The sequence below is a fragment of the Coregonus lavaretus genome (genome assembly GCF_964263955.1).
Source record: "Coregonus lavaretus genome assembly, chromosome: 2".
NCBI lineage: Eukaryota > Metazoa > Chordata > Actinopteri > Salmoniformes > Salmonidae > Coregonus > Coregonus lavaretus.
In genome coordinates, this window is record NC_139989.1 from 43,971,712 (window position 1) to 43,998,031 (window position 26,320).

Consider the following 26,320-nt stretch of genomic DNA (forward strand, 5'->3'; position numbering starts at 1 on the left):
CTCCCTTCTCTGTCTGCTCTCTGCTGCTGCTGTATGGTTTGTTTATCTCCCCGTCATGAGGCAGGCAGTGCGATACACGCTGTTCTTTTCTGCTTTAGCTGACACGGGGCAGGGGGATGGAGGCTGGGCCTTGACGGGGGAATAATAAACAGAGGTCCTATTTTTTAGAAGGTCAAGGAAATTGATATGATGTGACATAAAAGCTTAGTGGCTTTTGCAACTTTTCCAAGGGCTTTAGCAACATTCATACATGCCTGCCATAAGACTGTGAAAGTGCAACAAGAAGCAGGCAGCTGTTACATTGTGAAAGCATTCCAACATACACAGAGGGAAGCTCACCATTTGGAAAGCAATGTGAACTGTTGTAAAACAGGATATCAAAGTGTGCACTTAGGTGTGAGAATAATACATAGACTAGTAATACCACAATAATCCAGATGTAAACAAGGCATTGCGTGAACATTGCCAGGTTGTTAACATACTCAATAGACATGGACAAGTAGCACGTCAGTCATACAATTTCTCAAGCAGGGCCCGCATGCAAGTGTAAAAGCTATGGCTCTTTCAGACAGAATAAGGATAAATACATTCAGAATGAGTGGGCTTTTTAGGGAGGCCTCCTTTCCTTGGATGCCAATGACCATCACTATACACATACCCTATATATGCCCTGTCTACGGGCTGCCTGGCAGCCCAGTTCTAATATTTTTTCCACTAATTGGTATTTTGACCAATCACATCAGATCTTTTCTCATCAGATCTTTTTCAGATCTAATTGGTCTTTTGACCAATTAAATCAACCAATTAGATCAGCTCTAAAAAAAAATATCTGATGAGAAAAAATCTGATGTGATTGGTCAAAAGATGAATTAGTGAAAAAATATCAGAATTGGGCTGCCTGTCTAAACGCAGCCAAATGTGTCCAACACTGTGTCCCAATACTCATAAATAGATCAGCTCTAAAAAATAAAAAAAAATAAAAAAAATATATATATATATATATATATATCTGATGAGAAAAAATCTGATGTGATTGGTCAAAAGACCAATTAGTGAACAAAATATCAGAATTGGGCTGCCTGTCTAAACGCAGCCTAAGGTGTCCAACACTGTGTCCCAATACTCATAAATGGCTCCCTATCCTTGCCTCGTCTCCTAAATCACAACGCTCCTATAAAACTGAGTGTGTGACAGCAATACTATGAAATCCCCACCTAACCTAACCATGTGGTAACTGAAGGACATAATGTTCCCTACTTGCTAGAGTATGTAATTACATAGTACTGTAATGTAGAACTACACTTGTACTTGGAATGCATTGATGTTGCCATCTAGTGGGTCTATATGGAACAACACAGACCCATGTTGTAAGGCTGCATCTCAAATTCTGCCTACACTGCTCTTTCAGAACAAAATGAAAAATGGAGTAGGGTTACATCTACAACTCTTCTCTTTACAGTCAACAAGTCACACATCAGCATGTGGGAGTGTGTGTCAACTCTGGAACTACAACAACAGGGCTAGGTGGCTTTGCTGTTTGCTTTCACTGATGTATGAACTAACCATTAAGCCCTATTAACCAATGTTTTATACTGAGTTTAAGCAGTGCTTAATTTGAGCCCGCACATCTCAGTTTTGGACAGTTTCGTTCCAGAACCCATTTGCCACGATCCGGTACCTCTCGTGACATGAAACATTATTTTCACTGTTTGCAATGTAAAAAATATATTAAAATCAAGCAGAGTTAATTCAAGTTAATCCTCTGTAATTCTCCTGGCTTCCCTCTAAAACACGTAATGTGAAAACAGTGCCTGATATTCTAAGAATTGATTGGTGTTGGGTTTATGGTTTGCCCAACATTGTAGCCTATATAGACCAACGCGTGGCCATTGCTGTGGTGAGAGAGAGAAGTGCGCCTGTATCTCTCACAGAACTAGAATGTGATTCACTTTCTATGATCTCTCTCCCTGCTCTGATAGACATGAGCATGCAACTCTCCTCTCTCCAACTTTACACTTAATTATTTATTTCCTTATAGAATCATATCCGCGGGAAGGGTGCTGGAGGTATTGCATCACCCCTGATACATGTAAATACATTTGCCAAAGTTATAGAATTACTGCTGTCAGCCAAAACAGGCCTTACGCGATATTTCAAATACAATCGCGGGACAACACAGATCCTGCTGAATCCTGCTGAAAAGAGAAGACTAATCTGTCTGTAGGGTACCAAGTTATCAACTTCCAAATAGACCTATGGAGCGAACAGCATTGTTTTATAAAGTCAAACAAGAGAGAGATAAGCTTTTGTCCATCGCCGGTAAAGGAGCTGCGCATCATTGAGTGAGTCAGTGAAACGAAAGCTTTTTTATGACTATAATTTCCTCCTTGTATTGTACAATATGTGTCTCCATGTCACGCCCTGGCTCTGGGGACTCTTAAATGTTGAGCCAGGGTGTGGACTTGTTATGTTTAGTTTTCTATGGGTTTTGTTCTAGATCGTTTATTTCTATGTTGGCCAGGGTGGTTCCCAATCAGAGACAGCTGTAGCTCGTTGTCTCTGATTGGGGACCATACTTAGGCAGCCTTTTGGCATTTTAGTTTTGTGGGATCTTGTTCCGTATGGTTTGTTGTATTACCTAGGACTTCACGTATCGTTTTATTGTTTTTGTTCGTGTTGTGTACACTTAATAAAAGTATGTACGCCTATCACGCTGCGCCTTGGTCCGCTTCTCATAATGATCGTGACAGAAGATCCCACCAAGAGAGGACCAAGCAGCGTGCCAAACAGGAGAAGTTGGCGATGTCCCAGGTGGGCGAATGGTGGTCTTGGGAGGACATATTCGCGGGCAGAGGGCCATGGGCAAAAATAAATGCCCAGGCAGGAGAGGAGAAACGGCGCCAACCGTGCCGACGATGGACACGCGAGAGGCAACCCCAAGTAATTTTTTGGGGGGGGCACACGGCGTGGACGACGGGGCGGCTGGAGGCAGCTACAGGGCGCATCGGCGATCTAGGAGAGGAGGCCACCAGGTTTGGGGGGCTGGAAGGGTGGTTGGCGGAGCCTAGAGGTAGAGCAGAGCCAACTCCCCGTACTCAGGCTAGGCAGCGTGAGACTGGGCAGGTTCCCTGGTATGCGGAGCCACGTACTGTGCCGCGAGTGTTCCGGCACAGTCCTGTACGTCCTGTGCTAGCACCACGCACGTGTCGTGCTAAGGTGGGCATGCAGCCAGGACGGAGTGTGCCGGCTCAACGCTCGTGGCCTCCAGTACCCCTCCTCGGTCCCGGATATCCTGCGCCAGTGCCACGTGCTGTAGTGCCAGTACGAGTGCACAGCCCTGTACGTCCTGTGCTGATGCCTCACACAGAGTGTGTGGAAATAGGCATTCAGCCAGGACGGGTTGTGTCAGCTCTCCGCTCCAGACCTCCAGTCCGTCTCCACAGTCCAGTCCGGCCTGTTCCTGCTCCCCGCACCAAGCCTGTGGTGCGCGTCGCCAGCCCGGTCCGGCCTGTTCCTGCTCCCCGCACCAAGCCTGTGGTGCGCGTCGCCAGCCCGGTCCGGCCTGTTCCTGCTCCCCGCAACAAGCCTGTGGTGCGCGTCGCCAGCCCGGTCCGGCCTGTTCCTGCTCCCTGCACCAAGCCTGTGGTGCGCGTCGCCAGCCCGGTCCGGCCTGTTCCTGTCCCTCGCACCAAGCCTGTGGTGCGCGTTGTCAGCCCGGTCCGGCCTGTTCCTGCTCCCCGCACCAAGCCTGTGGTGCGCGTCGCCAGCCCGGTCCGGCCTGTTCCTGTCCCTCGCACCAAGCCTGTGGTGCGCGTCGCCAGCCCGGTCCGGCCTGTTCCTGTTCCTCACACCAAGCCTGTGATGCGCGTCGCCAGCCCGGTCCGGCCCGTTCCTGCTCCCCACACCAAGCCAGTGGTGCGCGTCGTCAGCCCGGTCCGGCCCATTCCTGCTCCCCGCACCAAGCCAGTGGTGCGCGTTGTCAACCCGGTCCGGCCCGTACCTGCTCCCCGCACCAAGCCAGTGGTGCGCGTCGCCAGCCCGGTCCGGTCCGTTCCTGCTCCCCGCACCAAGCCAGTGGTGCGCGTCGTCAGTCCGGCACGGTCCGTGCCTGTTCCACTCCGGAGCCAGAGCAATCCGCTCCACCAGTGTCCAGTCCAGCTCCGGCCAGTGGGGCCAGACCAGACCAGGGGCGCTACGGGGGGGTAGAAGGAGAGTGGTGGTCACGCCCGGAGCCGGATCCGCCTCCGAGGCGGAATGCCCACCCGGCCCCTCCCCTGTTGTGTTTGGTTGGCGCGGTCGCAGTCCGCGCCTTTGGGGGGGGGTACTGTCACGCCCTGGCTCTGGGGACTCTTAAATGTTGAGCCAGGGTGTGGACGTTTTCTATGGGTTTTGTTCTAGATCATTTATTTCTATGTTGGCCAGGGTGGTTCCCAATCAGAGACAGTTGTAGCTCGTTGTCTCTGATTGGGGACCATACTTAGGCAGCCTTTTGGCATTTTAGTTTTGTGGGATCTTGTTCCGTATGGTTTGTTGTATTACCTAGGACTTCACGTATCGTTTTGTTGTTTTTGTTCGTGTTGTGTACACTTAATAAAATCAAATAAAATCAAATAAAATTGTATTGGTCACATGCGCCGAATACAACAGGTGCAGACATTACAGTGAAATGCTTACTTATTTTAAACAAAAAAGTAAAAATAAAACAACAACAACAAAAAAAGTGTTGAGAAAAAAAAGAGCAGAAGTAAAATAAAGTGACAGTAGGGAGGCTATATATACAGGGGGGTACCGTTGCAGAGTCAATGTGCGGGGGCACCGGCTAGTTGAGGTAGTTGAGGTAATATGTACATGTGGGTAGAGTTAAAGTGACTATGCATAAATACTTAACAGAGTAGCAGCAGCGTAAAAAGGATGGGGTGGGGGGGCAGTGCAAATAGTCCGGGTAGCCATGATTAGCTGTTCAGGAGTCTTATGGCTTGGGGGTAGAAGCTGTTGAGAAGTCTTTTGGACCTAGACTTGGCACTCCGGTACCGCTTGCCGTGCGGTAGCAGAGAGAACAGTCTATGACTAGGGTGGCTGGAGTCTTTGACAATTTTGAGGGCCTTCCTCTGACACCGCCTGGTATAGAGGTCCTGGATGGCAGGAAGCTTTGCCCCAGTGATGTACTGGGCCGTACGCACTACCCTCTGTAGTGCCTTGCGGTCGGAGGCCAAGCAGTTGCCATACCAGGCGGTGATGCAACCAGTCAGGATGCTCTCGATGGTGCAGCTGTAGAATTTTTTGAGGATCTGAGGACCCATGCCAAATCTTTTTAGTCTCCTGAGGGGGAATAGGCTTTGTCGTGCCCTCTTCACGACTGTCTTGGTGTGTTTGGACCATGATAGTTCGTTGGTGATGTGGACACCAAGGAACTTGAAGCTCTCAACCTGTTCCACTACAGCCCCGTCGATGAGAATGGGGGCGTGCTCAGTCCTCTTTTTTTTCCTGTAGTCCACAATCATCTCCTTTGTCTTGGTCACGTTGAGGGAGAGGTTGTTGTCCTGGCACCACACGGCCAGATCTCTGACCTCCTCCCTATAGGGTGTCTCATCTATGTCTCAAGTATGTACGCCTATCACGCTGCGCCTTGGTCCGCTTCTCATAACGATCGTGACACTCCACTCACCTAGGCCTGGGCTATTGATGGATTCAAGACAAGGTCGTTTCATTGATCTCAGATTCTCAGTTTGTCAGTGTCAAAGTATAATTTCGATCATTATGAAGTATTAAAAAAGATTCTGCTAATGTCTCCAGTCAACTAAAATGATGTAGAATTGTATGAAATGCGTTTATAAAGGCACATTTTTTCCCGGACCCTAGGCCACTAAACATCTCCCCATGTGTGCAACTTCTGCAAGCGCCTATCTCTACTCTATTGCTCTATGCCAGTACGCAAAAGCAATGATAATGCATGCAATACTTTATTATAAAAATGATTTTTCCTTTTATGCGTTCCGGTAACTCAGAGCCCCCCAGGTCACCCCCCTCTCGGGCTCACTTTTTGTTCTGGCACCTCCCAATATACAAATTAAGCACTGAGTTTAAGATTAGTAAAAGTGTACTTATGTTCCTAGGGGAAAGATATCAAATGTGTGAAAATAATAAGTCCGTTTTTGGGAGGCAGAAATACACATGAGTCCATCCAGATTGTGACTATATTTAAGATAATGTTTCCCTGTCAAATGAGACTTGAACAAAGCCACATTCAAAGAGGGAAATTGTTATTCTGTTTTGTTATTCTGATTAACTTTTGCCTAACCTGATGTTGACAAGGTAATCAGCTAACATGCGAACATGACAAACAAGTTATATTTGATTGCAATATTGTTAGACACACACTAAACACATGTCTCACTGGTGATTTTCTGTCAGTGCCTGCTTTGAGCCTATATGAAGCACTCTTTAGTGTGAATCTCTTGGGAAGTGTGTAGAATACTGAGGATACGAAGAGGCAGGATGCAGACGCAGGAATTAACAAGGTCAAGGTTTACTCAAACAATGACAAAGAGAATTAACAAAGAGAGAGTACATGACACGAAGCAAAAACAATCACACACACAACATATTACAGAACAGTCCAGGGCTAAATAGGGGTGATGATGAGATGAGATGCAGGTGCGCTGGAGGTGATTAGGGTGCGTTGGGTTTCCATTCAAGTGTTGCCGAGGTGGTGCGCTCAGACCGGTGGCTCAGTAGACCGGCGCATCAGAGCGCCGGAGGGGAGCAACGGGAGGAGACGACCGCACCCACACCCTCCTCCGATGCGTCCACCTCCAGGATGAAAGGACGAGAGGGATCTGGGTGTTTTAGGATGGGCGCTGTGGTGAACCTCTCCTTCAGCCTCTTGAAGGCATCGTCAGCCTCAGGGTTCCAGGTCAGCTTCTGAGGCCCACCCTTAAGGAGAGAGGTGAGCAGGGTGGCTATGGAGCTGAAGGACCTGATGAAACGCCGGTAGAAATTGGCGAAGCCCAGGAAGCTCTGTAGGCCCTTGATGGTTGTGGGAACTGGCCATGACCTGACGGCGTCCGTCTTCACTCCTTCCATGAACACCCCATGAGGACTGATCCTGTATCCTAGGAAGGAGATGGCCTGTTGGTGGAATTTGCATTTCTCCCCTTTCACCAACAGGCTGTGTTCCCGGAGTAGGACAGCTCGGACGTCCCTGACGTGCTCCAGCATGTCCCGGAACACGTCATTGACGAAGGACTGGAATACAGATGGTGCATTGGCGAGGCCGTAGGGCATGACGCAGTATTCGTAGTGGCCTGAGGTAGTGCTGAATGCCTTCTTCCACTCGTCTCCTTCCCGGATTCGGATCAGGTTGTAGGCACTCCTCAGGTCCAACTTGGTAAAGTACCGGGCCCCTCGTAGCTGCTCGATGGCCGACGGAACCAGAGGGAGGGGGTACCGGTACTTGGTGGTAACTGTGTTCAGCCCCCTGTAGTCAATGCATGGTCTCAGTCCTCCGTCTTTTTTGGCCACGAAGAAGAAGCTGGCGGAGGCAGGAGAGGTAGAGCGTCTGATGAACCCCTGTGTCAGGGCCTCCGCCACATACTTCTCCATGGCCTCAGTCTCCGCCATGGAAAGGGGGTAAATGCGACTCTTCGGGGGGTGTTGTCCCTCCAGCAGGTCAATGGCGCAGTCCCAGGGCCTGTGAGGAGGGAGACACGTAGCCTTAGATGAAGAGAAGACATCGAAGAGATCTGCGTACTCAAGTGGAATGTTGGGCTGGAAGGCGGACTCCGGACTCTCCACTGACGTGGAACAACAAACCACCGGCAGGCAGGTCTTTCGGCATGAGGTGGACCAGGCTGTGATCCTCTTGGTGATCCAATTGATGGTGGGGTTGTATAGTCTGAGCCAGGGCAATCCCAAGACGATCCGCTGAAGGGGTGACGTGACGATGTGGAATGACAGCTCCTTGTGGTGCTCCGGTAGTGTGGGAATGGTGATGGTGATGGGGAGAGTGATGTGCGTAATGGTGCCTGACCCAAGGGGTTGATTGTCCAATGAGGTGACGTGTAGCAGAGATGGCAGTGGCACGGTGGGCAACCCCCATTCAGAAACCAGCTCCCTATCTATAAGGTTCCCCGCTGATCCGGAATCTATTATTGCAGTAGAAATGGAAGATAAGGAATAACCAGTCACCGTTATGGGAACTAAAAACAATGGTTTTGTGATAGGAGATGACGTCAGACTCACGGAGGGGCGACGGGAGTCATACCGCCTACATAGGGAGCCGCCAGGAGATCTGTGTGCCCTGGTGGTGTAGGGGGTGCCGCCCACCTCCATGGGTGAGGACTCGGAATCAGGGCGGCTTCCATAGCTTAGATGGGGTGAGCGTCGAAGCTCCGGGAGGTGTTGGGAACGCCGTCTCTCTCGCAACATTTCGTCAAGACGGATGGACGTGGTGATAAGGGTATCAAGGTCCATCTCATCATCCCAACATGCGAGTTCCGTCTTAATGTCCTCCCGTAAGCCTCTCCTGAAGGCCGTGCGCAGAGCACGCTCATTCCAGCCAGAAGACGCCGCCACCGTTGAAAAGCTCAGTGCGTACTCGGATGCGGGCCCCTCTCCCTGTTGTAGATGGAGGAGACGCTCACCCCCGTCCTTTCCCTCTGTGGGATGATCAAACACCGCCCTGAACCGAGCGAGGAAGGTGGGGTAGGGTAGTGCCACTGTCTCCTCTCCTTCCCAGACTGCCGTGGCCCAATCCAGCGCCTTCCCCTTAAGAAGCGAAATCACCAGCGCTATCCTGGCATGGTCAGATGGATATGCCCCAGGCTGACGCGCCAGATAAAGTGACACCTGTAGCAGGAAGCCTCTACATTTAGTAGTTTTACCGTCAAAGCGCTCCGGTAGGGCGAGGGTTCCCGAAGATGTGGGTGATAGCCCGGGGACAGGTAGATTGGAGGCATTCAACGCTCCCTGAGGTAGAACCGGAGCGCTGGGCAGATTATGCAGAGTTTTCGGAAGATGGGCAGGGACTCTGCTGTCCTAGCTTCAGGGGAAAGCTGGTTCCACCATTGGGGTGCCAGGACAGAGAAGAGCTTGGAGTGGGCTGAGCGGGAGCTGCCCTCCCATAAGGGTGGGTGCCCTCCCATAAGGGTGGGAGGGCCAAGAGACCTGAAGTGGCAGAAAAGAGTGCCCGGGTTGGGGTGTAGGGTTTGAGCATAGCCTGAAGGTAGGGAGGGGCAGTTCCTCTTGCTGTTCCGTAGGTAAGCACCATGGACTTGTAGTGGATGCCAGCTTCGACTGGAAGCCAGTGGAGTGTGCAGAGGAGCGGGGTGACATGAGAGAACTTGGGAAGGTTGAAAACCAGGTGGGCTGCAGCATTCTGGATAAATTGCAGTGGTTTGATGGCACACGCGGGGAGCCCAGCCAACAGCGAGTTGCAGTAGTCCAGAGAGGACAAGTGCCTGGATTAGGACCTGCGCCGCTTCCTGTGTGAGGTAGGGTCGTACTCTATGGATGTTGTAGAGCATGAACCTGCAGGAGCAGGTCACTGCTTTGATGTTTTCAGAGAACGACAGGGTGTTGTCCTGGGTCGAGTGTTGGTTTCTTGAAGAGGGGAGCAACTCGGGCCATTTTGAAGTCAGAGTGGACGCAGCCAGTGGTCAGGGATGAGTTGATGAGGGAAGTGAGGAATGGGAGAAGGTCTCCAGAGATGGTCTGGAGAAGGGAGGAGGGGATAGGGCCGAGCGGGCACGTTGTCGGGCCGCCAGACCTCACTGGTCGCAGGATATCATCTGGAGAGAGAGGGGAGAATGAGGTCAAGGCGTAGGGTAGTTCTGTGTGAGTGAGACAGTGGACTCAATAGGCTGAGTGAATGAGTAGGGGATGTCGTCAACCTTTTTTTCAAAGTGGTTGTCAAAGTCGTCCACAGAGAGTGAGGGGGAGTGGGTGGAGGATTAAGTAGGGAGGAGAAGGTGGAAAATAGTTTCCTAGAGTTAGAGGCAGAAGCTTGACATTTAGAGTGGTAGAAAGTGGCTTTAGCAGCTGATACAGAGAAAGAGAAGGTAGAGAGGACGGAGTGAAAGGATGATAGGTCCTCCGGAAGTTTAGTTTTCCTCCATTTTTGCTCAGCTGCCCGCAGCCCTGTTCTGTAAGCTCACAATGAGTCACTCAGCTACAGAGCAGGAGGGGAGGGCCGAGCCGGCCGGGAGGAAAGGGGACAGTGCGAGTCATAGGATGCGGAAAGGCAGGAGAGTAGGGTCAAAGAGGCAGAATCAGGAGACAGGAGGGAGAAGGATTTAGCAGAAGGGAGAGATGATAGGATAGACGAGGAGAGAGTAGTGGGAGAGAGAGAGCGAAGATTGTGACGGCGCTTGACCATCTGGGTAGGGGCTGTGTGGTTTGGGTTGGAGGAAAAGGAGACAGAAAAGGAACAAAGTAGTGATCAGAGACCTGGAGGGGGATTGCAGTGAGATTAGTAGGCGAGCAGCCTATAGTAAAGATGAGGTCAAGGGTATTGCCTGCCTTGTGAGTTGGAGGGGATTGGGAAAGGGTGAGGTCAAAAGAGGCAAGGAGCAAAAAGAGAGAGTTGGAAAGAAATTAATCAAAGGCAGACGTCGGGAGGTTGAAGTCGCCAAGTACGAAGAGCGGTGAGCCATCATCAGGAAATGAGCTTATCAAGGTGTCAAGCTCATTGAGGAACTCTCCAAGGGCACCTGGTGGGCAATAGTTGACAATAATGTTAAGCTTGAGTGGACAAGTGACAGTGACAGCATGGAATTCAAATGAGGAGATGGACAGATGAGAGAGGGAGAAAATATCAAATCTCCACTTAGGAGAAATGAGTAGACCTGTGCCACCACCGCGACGACCAGATGCTCTGAGAGAAAACATAGTCAGATGAAGAAAGAGCAGCTGGAGTAGCAGTGTTCTCTGGGGTGATCCATGTCTCCGTCAGGGCCAAAAATTCAAGGGACTGAAGGGCAGCATAGGCTGAGATGAACTCGCCGTTCTTGACCGCAGATCGGCAGTTCCAAACAGAATTTTACATGGGTTGTGTGCGCAGGGTACACTAAATTAGAAGGGTTGCAGCCAAGGGGTGGGGAGCGTCGGACAGGTATAGACAACACACACATAGTTGACAAAGCTACAAAAGAGGAAAATTACATCATATGTAAATAACTAGCAATAGAATGAAGCACACTGAGATGGTTATATACACTCAGAAAAGAGATGAAACCACTCCCCCTCCAATACAGCCACTGATTAACAAAACAAGTCACAAATTGCCCTGCCCCTTGATCCTGGTTGATGTGTCAACAACTATCTGCAAATTATGAGCAGTCAGCAGTTCACACACCAAGTAGGCCACTGGGAAGACAGGCAGTACGTAAAGTAGATGGCCCTAGCTAGCAAAAAGACAGCACTAGACCACAACAGATAAAGACAACAAATATACAGTGTGTTCGGAAAGTATTCAGACCCCTTGCATTTTTCCACATTTTGTTACGTTACAGCCTTATTCTAAAATTGATTAAATCGTTTTTTCCACTCATCAATCTACACACAATACCCCATAATGACAAAGCAAAACCAGGTTTTTAGAAATGTTAGCACATTTATTACAAATAAAAAACGGAAATATTACATTTACATAAGTATTCAGACCCTTTACTCAGTACTTTGTTGAAGCACCTTTGCCAGCAATTACAGTCTCAAGTATTTTTGGGTATGACGCTACAAGCTTGGCACACCTGTATTAGGGGAGTTTCTCCCATTATTCTCTGCAGATCCTCTCAAGCGCTGTCAGGTTGAATGGCGAACGTCGCTGCACAGCTATTTTCAGGTCTCTCCAGAGATGTTCGATCGGGTTCATTGTAGGATTTCTAATGAATTTATTTGCAAATTATGGTGGAAAATAAGTATTTGGTCAATAACAAAAGTTTCTCAATACTTTGTTATATACCCTTTGTTGGCAATGACACAGGTCAAACGTTTTCTGTAAGTCTTCACAAGGTTTTCACACACTGTTGCTGGTATTTTGGCCCATTCCTCCATGCAGATCTCCTCTAGAGCAGTGATGTTTTGGGGCTGTCGCTGGGCAACACAGACTTTCAACTCCCGCCAAAGATTTTCTATGGGGTTGAGATCTGGAGACTGGCTAGGCCACTCCAGGACCTTGAAATGCTTCTTACGAAGCCACTCCTTCGTTGCCCGGGCGGTGTATTTGGGATCATTGTCATGCTGAAAGACCCAGCCACGTTTCATCTTCAATGCCCTTGCTGATGGAAGGAGGTTTTCACTCAAAATCTCAGGATACATGGCCCCATTCATTCTTTCCTTTACACGGATCAGTCGTCCTGGTCCCTTTGCAGAAATACAGCCCCAAAACATGATGTTTCCTCCCCCATGCTTCACAGTAGGTATGGTGTTCTTTGGATGCAACTCAGCATTATTTGTCCTCCAAACACGACGAGTTGAGTTTTTACCAAAAAGTTATATTTTGGTTTCATCTGACCATATGACATTCTCCCAATCCTCTTCTGGATCATCCAAATGCACTCTAGCAAACTTCAGACGGGCCTGGACATGTACTGGCTTAAGCAGGGGGACATGTCTGGCACTGCAGGATTTGAGTCCCTGGCGGCGTAGTGTGTTACTGATGGTAGGCTTTGTTACTTTGGTCCCAGCTCTCTGCAGGTCATTCACTAGGTCCCCCCGTGTGGTTCTGGGATTTTTGCTCACCGTTCTTGTGATCATTTTGACCCCACGGGGTGAGATCTTGCGTGGAGCCCCAGATCGAGGGAGATTATCAGTGGTCTTGTATGTCTTCCATTTCCTAATAAATGCTCCCACAGTTGATTTATTCAAACCAAGCTGCTTACCTATTGCAGATTCAGTCTTCCCAGCCTGGTGCAGGTCTACAATTTTGTTTCTGGTGTCCTTTGACAGTTCTTTGATCTTGGCCATAGTGGAGTTTGGAGTGTGACTGTTTGAGGTTGTGGACAGGTGTCTTTTATACTGATAACAAGTTCAAACAGGTGCCATTAATACAGGTAACGAGTGGAGGACAGAGGAGCCTCTTAAAGAAGAAGTTACAGGTCTGTGGGGGCCAGAAATCTTACTTGTTTGTAGGTGCCCAAATACTTATTTTCCACCATAATTTGCAAATAAATTCATTAAAAATCCTACAATGTGATTTTCTGGATTTTTTTTTCTCAATTTGTCTGTCATAGTTGACGTGTACCTATGATGAAAATTACAGGCCTCTCTCATCTTTTTAAGTGGGCCTCTCTCATCTTTTTAAGTGGGAGAACTTGCACAATTGGTGGCTGACTAAATACTTTTTTCCCCCACTGAAGGTAGGGGTAAAGTGACTATGCATAGATAATAAACAGCGAGTAGCAGCAGTGTAAAAACAGAAGGGGGGGGGGGGGGGGGGGGGGGCATTTGATTAATTGTTCAGCAGTCTTATGGCTTGGGGGTAGAAGCTGTTAAGGAGCCTTTTGGACCTAGACATGGTAGCAGAGAGAACAGTCTATGACTTGGGTGACTGGAGTCTTTGACAATTTTTTGGGCCTACTTCTGACACCGCCTAGTATATAGGTCCTGGATGGCAGGAAGCTTGGCCCCAGTGATGTATTGGGCCGTACGCACTACCCCCTGTAGCGCCTTACAGTCGGATGCCGAGCAGTTGCCATACCAGGCGCTGATTCAACCGTTCAGGATGCTCTCGATGTTGCAGCTGTATAACTTTTTGAGGATCTGGGAACCCATGCCAAATCTTTTCAGTGTCCTGAGGGGTAAAGGTGTTGTCGTGCCCTCTTCACGACTGTCTTGGTGTGTTTGGACCATGATAGTTTGTTGGTGATGTGGACACTAAGGAACTTGAAACTCTCAACCCGCTCCACTACAGCCCCATCGATGTGAATGGGGGCGTGTTCGGCCCTCCTTTTCCTGTAGTCCACGATAAGCTCCTTTGTCTTGCTCACGTTGAGGGAGAGGTTGTTGTCCTGGCACCACACTGCCAGGTCTCTGACCTCCTCCCTATAGGCGGTCTCATCATTGTCGGTGATCAGGCCTACCACAGTTGTGTCATAAGCAAACTTAATGATCGTGTTGGAGTCGTGCTTGGCCACGCAGTCGTGGGTGAACAGAGAGTACAGGAGGGGACTAAGCACGCACCCCTGAGTGGCCCCCGTGTTTTAGATCAGCCTGGTAGATATGGAGTTGGTCCCCCCTTTGCTGCTATAACAGCCTCCACTCTTCTGGGAAGGCTTTCCACTAGATGTTCGAACATTGCTGCGGGGACTTGTTTCCATTCAGCCTCAAGAGCATTAGTGAGGTCAGGCACTGATGTTGGGCGATTAGGCCTGGCTCGCAGTCGGCGTTCCAATTCATCCCAAAGGTGTTCGATGGGGTTGAGATCAGGGCTCTGTTAGGCCAGTCAAGTTCTTCCACACCGATCTTGAAAAACAATATCTGTATGGACCTCGCTTTATGCACAGGGCATTGTCGTGCTGAAACAGGAAAGGGCCTTCCCCAGACTGTTGCCACAAGGTTGGAAGCACAGAATCGTCCAGAATGTCATTGCATGCTGTAGCGTTATGATTTCCCTTCCCTAATTATGCATTTCTGTATAGTACAGATCAGGGACCCAAGATGTAATTATGTTACCGTAATTATGTTACCGGATGTAAATCCACTTCACCTACTGTAGTTTAATAATCAAAATAGATGTGTTCAAACTCAAGGTGTCATGTCATAGCTGACACCCCATTCTTTCTGCAGACATCTTTGAATTTGAATTTGGAGCAGATATTTGTTATTTTTACACATGGTCGCAAAAAAAACTGGGAGATTTTACTATAATTCTGTTACCAAACTTTGCAACAGCAAAGTACTTCCAGTGAATGTGTTTTTGTGAAATGTTCTGTATAAATTGTTCAAAGTAGTCCTTGTGCATAGAATTGTATGGTTTGTTAAACTTTGAAATCAACGGTTTTTGTTTAGGAAAAATTTTTAAAGTGAGAAATCTGAGTCAAAGCCTAATTCCATTATCGTGGAATTGCCCAGCCTATAGGGTCTGGGTTGAGCGGTCCCACCACAAAGACTGACCGCAACAAAAGTTTACTATACAGACTGTCAATAGATGAATGAAAACAAATACATTTGAAACTAAGATTTGAAGCAACATTTGCTAATGTAAGAAAGACACTGTGCGCGTTTGAGTAGTAAGGCGAAAGCAACCGAACGCAACCGATTGTAGACAAAAGTCAAGGAGTGAAGTCTGGGGAGGTGCATCTGTGACAGCCGAAAGTTGGACACTAATGTGGTTTTCCAACAGCAAGGCTCAGATAAACATGGTAGTGTCGATAAATAAAGTGTTTCTTTATAATGTAGAAATAAACATGGCTCCAACCCCCATATCATACACTCACAAACTGAAATCATACGTGTGTTCATTGTACAATCAATTACTGAGAGAGAGAGACTCAAATATCACATTAATTTGTATATAGCCTATCCACTTTGAAAAGCGGTGACTTGACATAAGTGATCCGCTCGAACGCACCCACTCATTCTACTCAAGCTGGTCAAAACAGCTGGCAAGCACAACTGGCTGCAAGCGTTTCAAAAATCGGAAGTGACGTGATTCTGCGACCTACATCGTAAAATCGCGCGGTCAGAAGCGCACAGTTTTCAATGACTATATAGTGTACTTTAGATTACGAATAATCAAAGAAGGTAAGTTAATATTTGCAGCCATGCACTGCTGTTGTCTTAAAATAGAATGACGATGCCTAACACAGACACTAACCTAGCTGTTTGTCCGAGATTTACCTTGTCCAGCAGACCCTAGCCTTGCTCAACAAACCCCACACAGCTAGCTAACGTTAGCTAGTTATTTGCATCTTGGAATTAGGCATTAGAATGGATCTCTATGGCTAGTACAGACCTAGCTTCGTGTTGTGAACCCACTGAGTTGTAAATTAACGTGTGAACCCCATCATGTCAGCTGAGGGTCTGTGTGTAACGTTATGTGACTTCCAATCCTGACCCTTTTGATTTCACTTTCTGCCCTGTTTGAGGATTATTTAACTAGGTAGCTATACTCAACCGCTGTTCAGATTCCTAGAAATGTAGCTAGAGAACTAGTCAATCAATTTCCTCTGGTTTTTATTTGTGTTGTAAATCATGCCCACCACACATTTTTCTAATAAATATATAATATGCCATTTAGCAGACGCTTTTATCCAAAGCGACTTACAGTCATGTGTGCATATATTTTTACGTATGGGTGGTCCCGGCGATCGAACCCACTACCCTGGCGTTACAAGCGCCATGATCTACCAATTGAGCTACAAAGGACCAGATTCTAGTACAGTTAGCTCACACAAGCCTAATCATTTGCACAAAGTAACAGTTGTTTCCCATCAGCAACCAAAATCATTTCGATCTGTTTACTACATTGCTTTGGTAAGATGATTGATAAAGTTAGTTTCTTTTTTTATTTTGCAGGTCAGACGATGACTGAGTTCAAGAGAGCCTTCTCACTGGTGTGGGACCATTTTACTCTAGTGACACCCAATAAGGTCCAGTGCTCCCTCTGTTCACAACGGCTGAGCTTCAACAAAAACACCTCAGCCATGTTAAGGCACCTACGATCAAGGCACCCAAGCGAGGCTTGGTACAGCAACTCAACATCTGGTGCCCACTCAAGCACAAGCAACTCAACATCTGGAGTCCACTCAACGTTCTCTAACTCAATAATTAGTAGTGCTGGAGTCCACTCATCGTTCTCTGGTACTGCAGGACTAAACTCAATATTTACAAACAGTGCTGCTGCTGGACACCACATCCAAGGTATGTTTCCTTTGGAATAGATGGTTGTCCATCCAGTTTAAATAAATTATTATATTTAGATTAGCTTTAATTGTACATCTAATTCAATTTGAATTGATTATACTGTTTTATTTCACAGTCAGGACCACCAGACAAGAGGACCTGGATGATGCCCTAGTCAACATGTTGGTTAAAGACACCCAGCCATTTTCAGTAGTCGAGGAAGAGGGATTCGCTGCTTTTGTCCAAAAGCTTGACCCAAGCTACAATCTTCCAAACAAGCAAGCACTGAAGAAAATGGTGGGGTCACGGTGTGAATTCATCAATGATAATGTTGTATCTCAGATGGTAATTTCTGACTTTGTCAGCCTGACTTCGGACATGTGGACATCTATAGACAAGCACAGTTACATTTCAGTGACAGGGCATTTGGTAGCAGAAAATGCCCAGTTATCCACTTTCCTCCTTGGGATTTCTAAGCTGCCTGAAAACCACAAAGTGATCCACATTGAGGAGGCCAAAAACCAACTGGTGGCGAGCTGGGGCCTCCACAGCAGGGTCGCCGCATTTGTCACAGAGACCAGCGACAACATGGTAGCCACTGTTCAGAAACTAGGAATCCTCCAGTTGCCCTCTTTTGCACACGTCCTGAACCTTGTGATTAAGAGGTCCATGGAGGCTACTTTGGAGCTGCAGGACATCCGCTCCCAAGCGCGGGCTATCGTGGCTTTCTTCAAGTCCAATCAGAACGCAGAGATGAGGTTAGCCGAGGTGCAGGGCCAGCTAGGCAGGCCAGAGCAGAAGCTGATCCAGGAGGTGGACTCGAGGTGGAACAGTAGCTTTTCTATGCTGGAACGTGTCTTTGACCAGAGGGAGTCTGTGGCGGCTGCTCTCAGCACCCTGGACACGGACATCATCCCTCTGGGATCTGCTGATTACGAGGTCATCCATCAGTGTCTCGGAGTGCTGGGTTCCTTCAACCAGGCCACAGCCGAGCTCGCCTCAGAGAAACGTGTCTCGGCCTCCAAGGTCATTCCTCTTGTCCGGATGCTAAAGATAACCCTTGAGAAGAAGCACAGTGCCATCATACACCCTACGGCTACACAGCTGGTGTCTAACCTACAGAGGGAGCTTCAGACGAGCTGCAGCATGGTGGAGACCGAGCCAATCTTGGCTCTCTCTGCTCTCCTAGACCCGCGCTTCAAAATGTTGGCCTTCGGGAACCAAGGCTACGCTCAGGAGGCGGTGAAGCTCCTCACCTCCGAGTGCGCATCGTTAATCCGGATAAATCCGGACAAGGACGACACTCTGCCGCCGTCCACCACCGGGTCGACAACGCCCTCCCCGACATCACCCCACACCACCTCCCGGGCAATGGAAACCGCCTCCGTCTCCATGGCAACATCTCTGTCTAAGTCCCACGATGGGGGTCTGTGGGAGATGTTTGACAGTAAAGTGGGCGAGACACAGAGCGTTCAGAGCAGCACGGCGGACGCAGCGGTGGAGGTACAACACTACCTCAGTGACCCGTACCTGAACCGAGTGGAGAATCCCATGCACTACTGGGAGAAGCACTCCAAGGTGTACCCGCACCTGTTCCAGCTGGCTCGGAAATACCTCAGCGTTCCCGCCTCATCTGTGCCATGCGAGCGCATATTCACCAAAGCTGGAGATGTGTTCAATAAAAAGAGGAGTTGCCTCAGTATGAAGGCTGCTGAGCAGATAATGCTGTTGAATAAAGGTCTAGTATAGCACAAGCAGCATACTACCCACAGTGCTTCTCATGCTTTTTGGGCTGTATGTAACATAGGACTGTTAAATGTACAAAGTGAATTGTAATGTATTTTTCCTTGTTTGTGTATACAGTATGTTAAAATAGGCTTATGAAAAGAGAAGGGGTCTAATACATTTTGAACATTTGTCTGGAGGACATTACCCACTAGAGGGCAGTGCTGCACTGCCTAACTGAACCTGGCACACGGGTGTATATTTATGGCTATCAAGAACATTTTATTTATTACTGGGTGGACTGAATTCAACATTGCCTATACACTACTATAAGTGTTACAAAATATATATTTTAAAACTTACAAATCACTGAATACTATTTTACATTGTCATGTAATCGTGATGGTTGTTGTGCAATTGATGTTATTTCACATTCATATCACCACTTATGGAGTTCCCTCTGGATGCTTTTTGATTGGTCAAAAATAAAGTAAAGATAATATTATTTCACTTCTGATGGTTTATCCAATCCATATTGATTCAGGTGGTGATGATGCTGAATGGCATTTACATTGGAGGTACCATAGTGATGTATACAAGTCAGACAAGGAAGTCTGTAGCTGGTATACGACTTACAATTGCCATTTTACACCTTTTCAATGTTTATGACTTATAAAGGGCAATGTGCGTTTGAATAGGTTAATGTTTGAAAATTATGGGGAGAAATTGCTCGGAGGCATTCCCCAGTTTGAAATAGCAAAAGGTGAATAAATGAAGTGGTTGCCAAGGAGTCCTTTTGAAGTGAGAACAACAGTTGGTGAGTCAGTCATTAAAAAGTAAAGAGCACACATTAATACTGCATTTTCAATTGACTCTTAAAACGATACATCTTCCACAGACCTTTACTGTAATATGTAAGCTAAATGGGAAGGCCATTGTAAAATGTGTACAAGAATACTTGATATTTGTCAGTGACAATAGCATTTTGGTTGGGGTGATTACATTTTTACTATGAAAAAAATCATGGAAGACTGCTCTGAATCCTGTAGAGCTTCTGCCTTTCAGTCTTATCAGAGATGCTTCTTGGCTTGTTTAGTTTTTGCCAATGGTGTGCCTGATATCGATGCAGCAAAAGCTTGTTATTCTGCCCATTTTTAGGTTATCTACCTAACACCAAGTTTTTGTGTATTGAAATTAGCTCTATTTTGAGCTAAATTTATTGAAGGCTTTTTTACTTCGACTGAGAAGAAGTACACAGTTTTCCAATGAGGCAAGGCCATTAAACATCAGCATATTGCTGCTTTGGACCAACAATGAGTAGATTACAGTCAGTTGCACGGTGGTGATTTCAACTAATGGAGCATGTCCTTATGTTTGTATGTGAACACAAATAATTCAATTGCCAATGAGAGCTTTTGAAAGTCTTCATGAAATGTGAAAATAAAAAATATGAAACGTGTAGTGCAACCACAAATAAAGGCAAACTGAAGTCTCTATTAGTTTTTTGTTTCTTCATTTACATGTATTTATTTTGTCTTGATTTTACTGTATTTTTCACTGATGATTGGCTTTACTTTTATATGCAATTACCATACACTTTTTTACTCTGTTTATTGACAATTACCTTGGCACCATCATAATTTGAGTTAATGATGTAGCGAGAAAAGCTTTCGTAAATTGTATCAGTATGTATTAGCGTTTATTGTACACTTGCTTGATGTTGGAGACCAATGTAGTAGAGTAGTGTTTGTGGAGTAGCGCAACGTGTATGATTAGCTAAGTTTGTTAGCTCTACAAGTTGACTAATACAATAGTTTTAACATCAAAATCCCTCTTTATCATCTAAAGGACATTAATTTAAATGCTTTTTGACAGTAACTACATAATGCCTATAAGTGGATTTTATTGGCTTTATGATATAGGGCAGGGTTTCCCAAACTCGGACCCCCCCCCCCCCAACAATACACAGCTGATTCAAATAATCAAAGCTTGATAATGAGTTGGTTATTTGAATCAACTGAGTAGTGCTAGGGCAAAAAACTAAACATGCACCCAGGGGGGGCCCAAGGTCCGAGTTTGGGATACCCTGGTATAGGGTACAAGTTAAATGTTACGCATATCTTTCTGGTAAAAATGAAAGCAACTATTGGGAAATAGAAGTGTCTGAATGATGATGATGAATGCCCCCTTAACATCAGTTATCGAATGACAGGTGTCAAATATATTATATAATAGGCCTATATTATATCATACCTACAGATGTAAACTAAAAAAAACAAAATATTGAAATGATGTAGCACACTCAATTGTTACGGATTACCAATCACTTTTATTTGATCAACATAATATATCTAGCACATATCAGTGATACGCCTCATGCTCATGAACCTCATGCCACTCATGCCCATATCCCTGAAGTTCCTGTACTCTCCGGGCCTCATGTACATCATCCTGCCTCTGAAGTGGGGCTGCTCGTACATCAGCCAGTGGCCATCCATCACGTTGCAGGACTGGCAGTCGGACATACGGTAGCGGTCCATGATGGAGTCACAGTCATCCATCATCTCGTGCATCTGACCTCCGAAGTTATCTCTCTCGTAGATCCTCATTCTGTAGGATCCTCTGTGCTGTTAGGAGGAAATAATAATATGTTGAATGAATTACTGAATACATCAGACTGTTGAAAAGCTCACAGAGTCAATATAATTTGTGTGATAATGGACTTCACACAGCTACTTCTAGTGGGGCTGTTAACAGCAGACTAAATATCCTATGGCCTACCATGGGGATCGTGCGGCAGGACCGGATATCGGTCATTCCCATCATACTCTGGAAGTCAGAGTACTCGCCCCTCCTCATGAAGTACTGGTTTCCCATGTAGTTGTTGCGGTCGTAGACCATGAAGCAGCCGCTCTGAACCCTACAGGAGTGGCACCTGCTCAGGTAGGAGGACATGTCAGCGCAGTCGCTGCTGCACTCATAGGAACGACCCTGGAAGTTCCTGTCCTCATAGAAGACAATCTGAAAATAAAAAGGGAACATTTCTATTAATTAAACAATTTTATGAAACTAACATTTTAGAGAAATGTGCAATGCTATTCAGTCACACTTCAACTTTAATGTTGTAGTTGGTTGTGCTAGAGCACTAGAGCCCTTTTGTATAACAATATATGAAAATTAAAGTATATATTTTGGTTTTAAACTTACCCTGCCCATGTTCATGCTGGTGGACATGTTTGCTCGCTGTGCTGCTGGTTGCTGCTCCTGAACTGATTCCTACCTCGTTTAACCCTTTCTTTTATACCTGACCAAACCTAAAGAATTCCTAGCTCCATTGTTCAAACCCCTGACCCAGCAACATGCTATAGAAGCCTACAGAGGCCACTGAGGTTACGTCCACATTTCCAGTGACTGGATCCCTCAGTGTCTTTAGAAAAGCAGTTTCTCAATTGTCTGTTTCTCAAACAAAGTAACATAAAGCCTTTTGAGAGTTTACAACAGCTAGCAACAGCCTTGAAATGGAATGTTCTCCATACAGTACATCGCACAATACCTTCCTAAGTTTTGTGATCTTATTTGAAACATACATTTTATTAAATATTGGTAATGCATGGCTCAATGTTATATTGTAAGCTCATTTAATTTAAGACATTTGGCAGAAATCACACATATTGAATAAAGAGTGAAAACCTGGGGTTAACCTGTTAGGTTAAACTATGTATTATTACGCATCTTTTGTTCAGTGTGCTGACTGTTCTTAAACCTCAGTGGACTTCACATAGACTGACATTCCTAACCAGCGAATACATCATCAAAAGTGAGTTGTTACTTAACTAACTTTTGTGGTTCATAACATGATACTACAGAAATTGTTACAAAACTTTAAATAGTATTAAAAAAATATTTCAAATACATCAATAATCCATCAATTAGTTAATTCCTCTTGAGTTACAAAAATAACAAATAATAGAGTTAACACTTATTATAAAGAACCCTTTATTATAAAGAGTTTATAAAGGGTCTGTAAATAGTTAATAAGGGTTCATAATACTTTCTAGACTGTTATAATACTTTATAGACTTTATTGTAAAGTAGTTAATTCACTCACATTTAACTTGAGTGACAATTCTAAGTCCACCTTTTTTACTCCCTGCCCACAAAAGTCCATATTAGGATAGTTTTTACAATATTGAGGTTATGAAAACATAATATTTTCCCCTGATTTACAGCAAACAATGTGATGAAACAGTCTGGGCTCATTTAGCCAAAGCAATCATACTCGCACGCACACATACACACACACACACACACACACACGTACACACACACACACACACACACACACACACACACACACACACACACACACACACACACACACACACACACACACACACACACACACAGTCTTGCACAGCTAACCTTGTGGGGACATACAATTCAATCCCATTCAAAATACTATTTTCCCTAACCCCTAACCCCAAACCTAACACTAGCCCTAGCCCTTACCCTAACCCTAACCCTAACCCTAACCTTAACCCAAAAACCTAACCTTAACCCTAACCCTAAACTTAACCCTAACCCTAACCCTAACCCTAACCCTAACCCTAACCCTAACCCTAAACATAAAACTAACCCTATCTCCTAACCCTAACCCTAAACCTAATTCTAACCCTAACACTAATTCTAACCTTAACCATAAACCCCCTAGAAATAGCATTTGACCTTGTGGGGACCAACAAAATGTGCCCAGTTGGTCAAAATATCTAGGTTTATTATTCTTGTGGGGACTTCTGGTACCCACAAGCATAGTTAAACACACACACACACACACACACACACACACACACACAGACAGGCACACATCTCTCTACTAATCCATCTCTCTATTAATCACTCCCTTCTTAGATATCCCACACACACATTCTGATGATAGAGAAAAGCATGCTAGAAGGGCTATCTGCCATTGCCTGCATCTTTCACATATTCTCTGTGGCGGCTTTTTATAGAATGGAAATGTTCTGCTTTGCATCAAGTACCACCTATTTTTAACAGCGCACATTCCTAAGATACTTTGGAGCACCAGGCGCGTTGCATTGTACCACGGAGACTGGGTTACCAGCTGGGAAGGTTCTTATGTAAAGACACCCGGTGCTAGGCACCGATCCAGGCAGAGATATAGTATGTAGACAGATATTTAGAGGTGTGGTGTGGAGCTAAATGTAGGGCCTATTGTTTTGTTATGCCAGGTCAGGTCATCACTCTGCTGTGCTGATAGAGGCCACATGCAGTCCTTCTTCCTCTTAAGAGGCAGCTGGTTCACAACTAAATGAATTACCTGCTCGCCGGCCAAAAGCAACATTCTTCCCCGGTAAGGTAATCGTTGTTTATTTTTTGTTTTCTTTAGTTTTATGATCTCCCTACACAATGCACAATAAAAAAAATAGCTCCATCCATGATTTTCCCTCTCAAATAGAACCCCATATTTGGATGTGGAGCTTGATGTCCAGATAGGCTTTTACAAGAGTATTTTCATGTACCTGACTAACTCACAGACAGTAGATTGAATTTGGTGGAGGTTTTCGGCACCTGTTCCTCTTCATGCCAGTGGAGGTCAGCAAAGGGTCACCACTTCTCTCCTCCTGTCCTGATATAGTGATGACAATTGTCCTCTTACCTTCCTACCACTGACTGAAGTCGAAACTTAGACAAGACTTCAATGGTAAATGTACTGTTCCACCAAACAATCAGTGGTTTGAACCTGTCTAATAGATCCATATACACAGACACTACATCTGTGTGTAGAGGGAAAACACCAAGCATTCAGAAAGGACAGCCCTGTAGATAATTCACTATTCTCAGTGTTGATCCAAAAATAAACCCATATCCACCTGGCTGCTGTCCTGACATTTTCACAGTAATTGTTATCAGTGTCAAGTCAGCCGTGCCAATGGAGACTGGGTGGTACCTAGAAAGGGTGTCACAATTACCACACCCTCACTTGTGTGTGTTGGCATCTTGCCCTTCAATGAGACAGACGCCCACTTCCTGCCCCCCTCCAGGACCCTCTTCCACTGAAGCTAATGGTCCCTGTCGTCTATACCATCAACCTCCACATGCTGGTCACCATGGCAATGGGGTAGTGGCATGCGATAGCCCACTGTCACAGGGGAATTCCTCCTTTTAACGGTTCGCTTGCCAGAGATGTAAGTCAGCTCCACGGGGGGGCTCGCCTTAGCCCCAGTCCCTAGCAACCGGTTGCTATGCTGCTCCATTGCCATGCGGAGAGTGCCGTGTTTTTTTTTACAGTTGGTGGTGATGATCACCTCTCCAACACACAGAATCACACACACACTGAGCACACACACCGTCACTATTGCATATCATTCAGAGAGAATGCCATGTCAAAGACACCTTGCCCCTCTTTATTCTTGTGTCACAGTAGCAAGACAGCAACAAAAGTTACACTGATCAAGTTGAGAAGACACAAAGTGACTGTCAGAGACTTATGGACCAGCGTACAGTATGACCTCACCTGACACTCTTCAAATTAAATAATTTTTGCTTGCTTTATTGGACGATTTGTGGAGAAATCTAGCCTCCTCTCCACTCACACTGTGAAATGACACAAGGTTGTCATGATGAAAACCGTTGTCACGGTTTCGGCCGAGGCTGCCTCTCTTCCTTGCTCGGGCAGGCTTCGGCGTTCGTCGTCTCCGGAATACTAGCTGCCACCGTTGCATGTTTCTATGTTCGTTTGCTTTTGTCTGATTGTTGTTACACCTGTTATCGTTTAGTGTAATTAGTTTCCTATAAGTTCTCGTTGTGTTTTGTCTAGTGTTGTGTGTGATTGTTTGACTGTCGTGCCGGTAGGCTGTATTTTCCACTGTTTGCTCGGTTGAGCATTTTCTCCAATTGTTTGGAGTGTTTTGCGCACCTGTTTGTGCGCCCGTTGTTATTCGCCTACGTGCGGAGTTTTGCCTCAGGGCATTTATTCGTGATTATTTTGTTGTGCTCTACTAAAGTCTTTTGGACTAACGTACTGCGTCCTGCGCCTGATTCCACCACCACACCCACCTACATCTACCTTGACAGAATCACACACCATTCTCGATGGAGTCAGCAGGAGCCGCAGCAAGCACAGGCGACGTTGGAGGACAGGGTCCGCGAACAAGATGACCAGATCCAGCGGATGGGGTCCGCACTGCAGGAGGTGATCACCACCATCCGAGGCTGGGAGACTCGAGGGACTCCTCCACCGCCATCCTCCCTGCCCGCACCATCGGCTAGTCAGCCCATTCCCACACCGGAACCCAGAGGAGTTCGACTCTCGCTCCCGAGGGCCTACGATGGGACCGCGGCCGGGTGTCAGGGATTCCTTCTCCAGGTGGAGCTTTACCTGGCCACCGTGCACCCGGCGCCCTCGGGACACGAGAGCGTGTCCGCCCTGATCTCCTGCCTTTCCGGGAAGGCGTTGGAATGGGCCAACGCGGAGTGGAGGAGAATCGACGCTAACACCATCACCTACGACGAGTTCTCCCGCCGCTTCAGGGCGGTGTTTGACCATCCCCCGGAGGGGAAAGCGGCGGGAGAGCGTCTGGTCTGCCTCCGGCAGGGGAAGAGGAGTGCCCAGGAGTTCGCCTTGGAATTCCGTACTCTAGCGGCGGATGCAGGGTGGAATGAGCGGGCTCTCATCGATCACTACAGATGTAGTCTACGCGAGGACGTCCGTAGGGAGCTGGCCTGTAGGGAC

At 46.7% G+C, this 26,320-nt stretch overlaps 2 protein-coding genes across 2 annotated transcripts; one reads left to right on the plus strand and one right to left on the minus strand.

Moving 5' to 3' along the window:
• Positions 1-15,651: 15,651 nt before the first annotated feature.
• On the plus strand, positions 15,652-20,061 carry LOC311145974 (E3 SUMO-protein ligase ZBED1-like). The gene is made up of 3 exons (XM_084182381.1): positions 15,652-15,741; positions 16,516-16,860; positions 16,979-20,061. Exons 2-3 carry the CDS (start codon positions 16,524-16,526, stop codon positions 18,589-18,591), a joined length of 1,950 nt encoding a protein of 649 aa, XP_084038507.1. The 5' UTR covers positions 15,652-15,741; positions 16,516-16,523; the 3' UTR covers positions 18,592-20,061.
• An 857-nt stretch (positions 20,062-20,918) lies between these two features.
• LOC311146121 (gamma-crystallin M3-like) lies at positions 20,919-21,801 on the minus strand (the record flags this gene model as incomplete). Its single annotated transcript, XM_084182595.1, has 3 exons — positions 20,919-21,194; positions 21,349-21,588; positions 21,775-21,801. 3 exons carry the CDS (start codon positions 21,799-21,801, stop codon positions 20,919-20,921), a joined length of 543 nt encoding a protein of 180 aa, XP_084038721.1.
• Between the last annotated feature and the right edge of the window lie 4,519 nt (positions 21,802-26,320).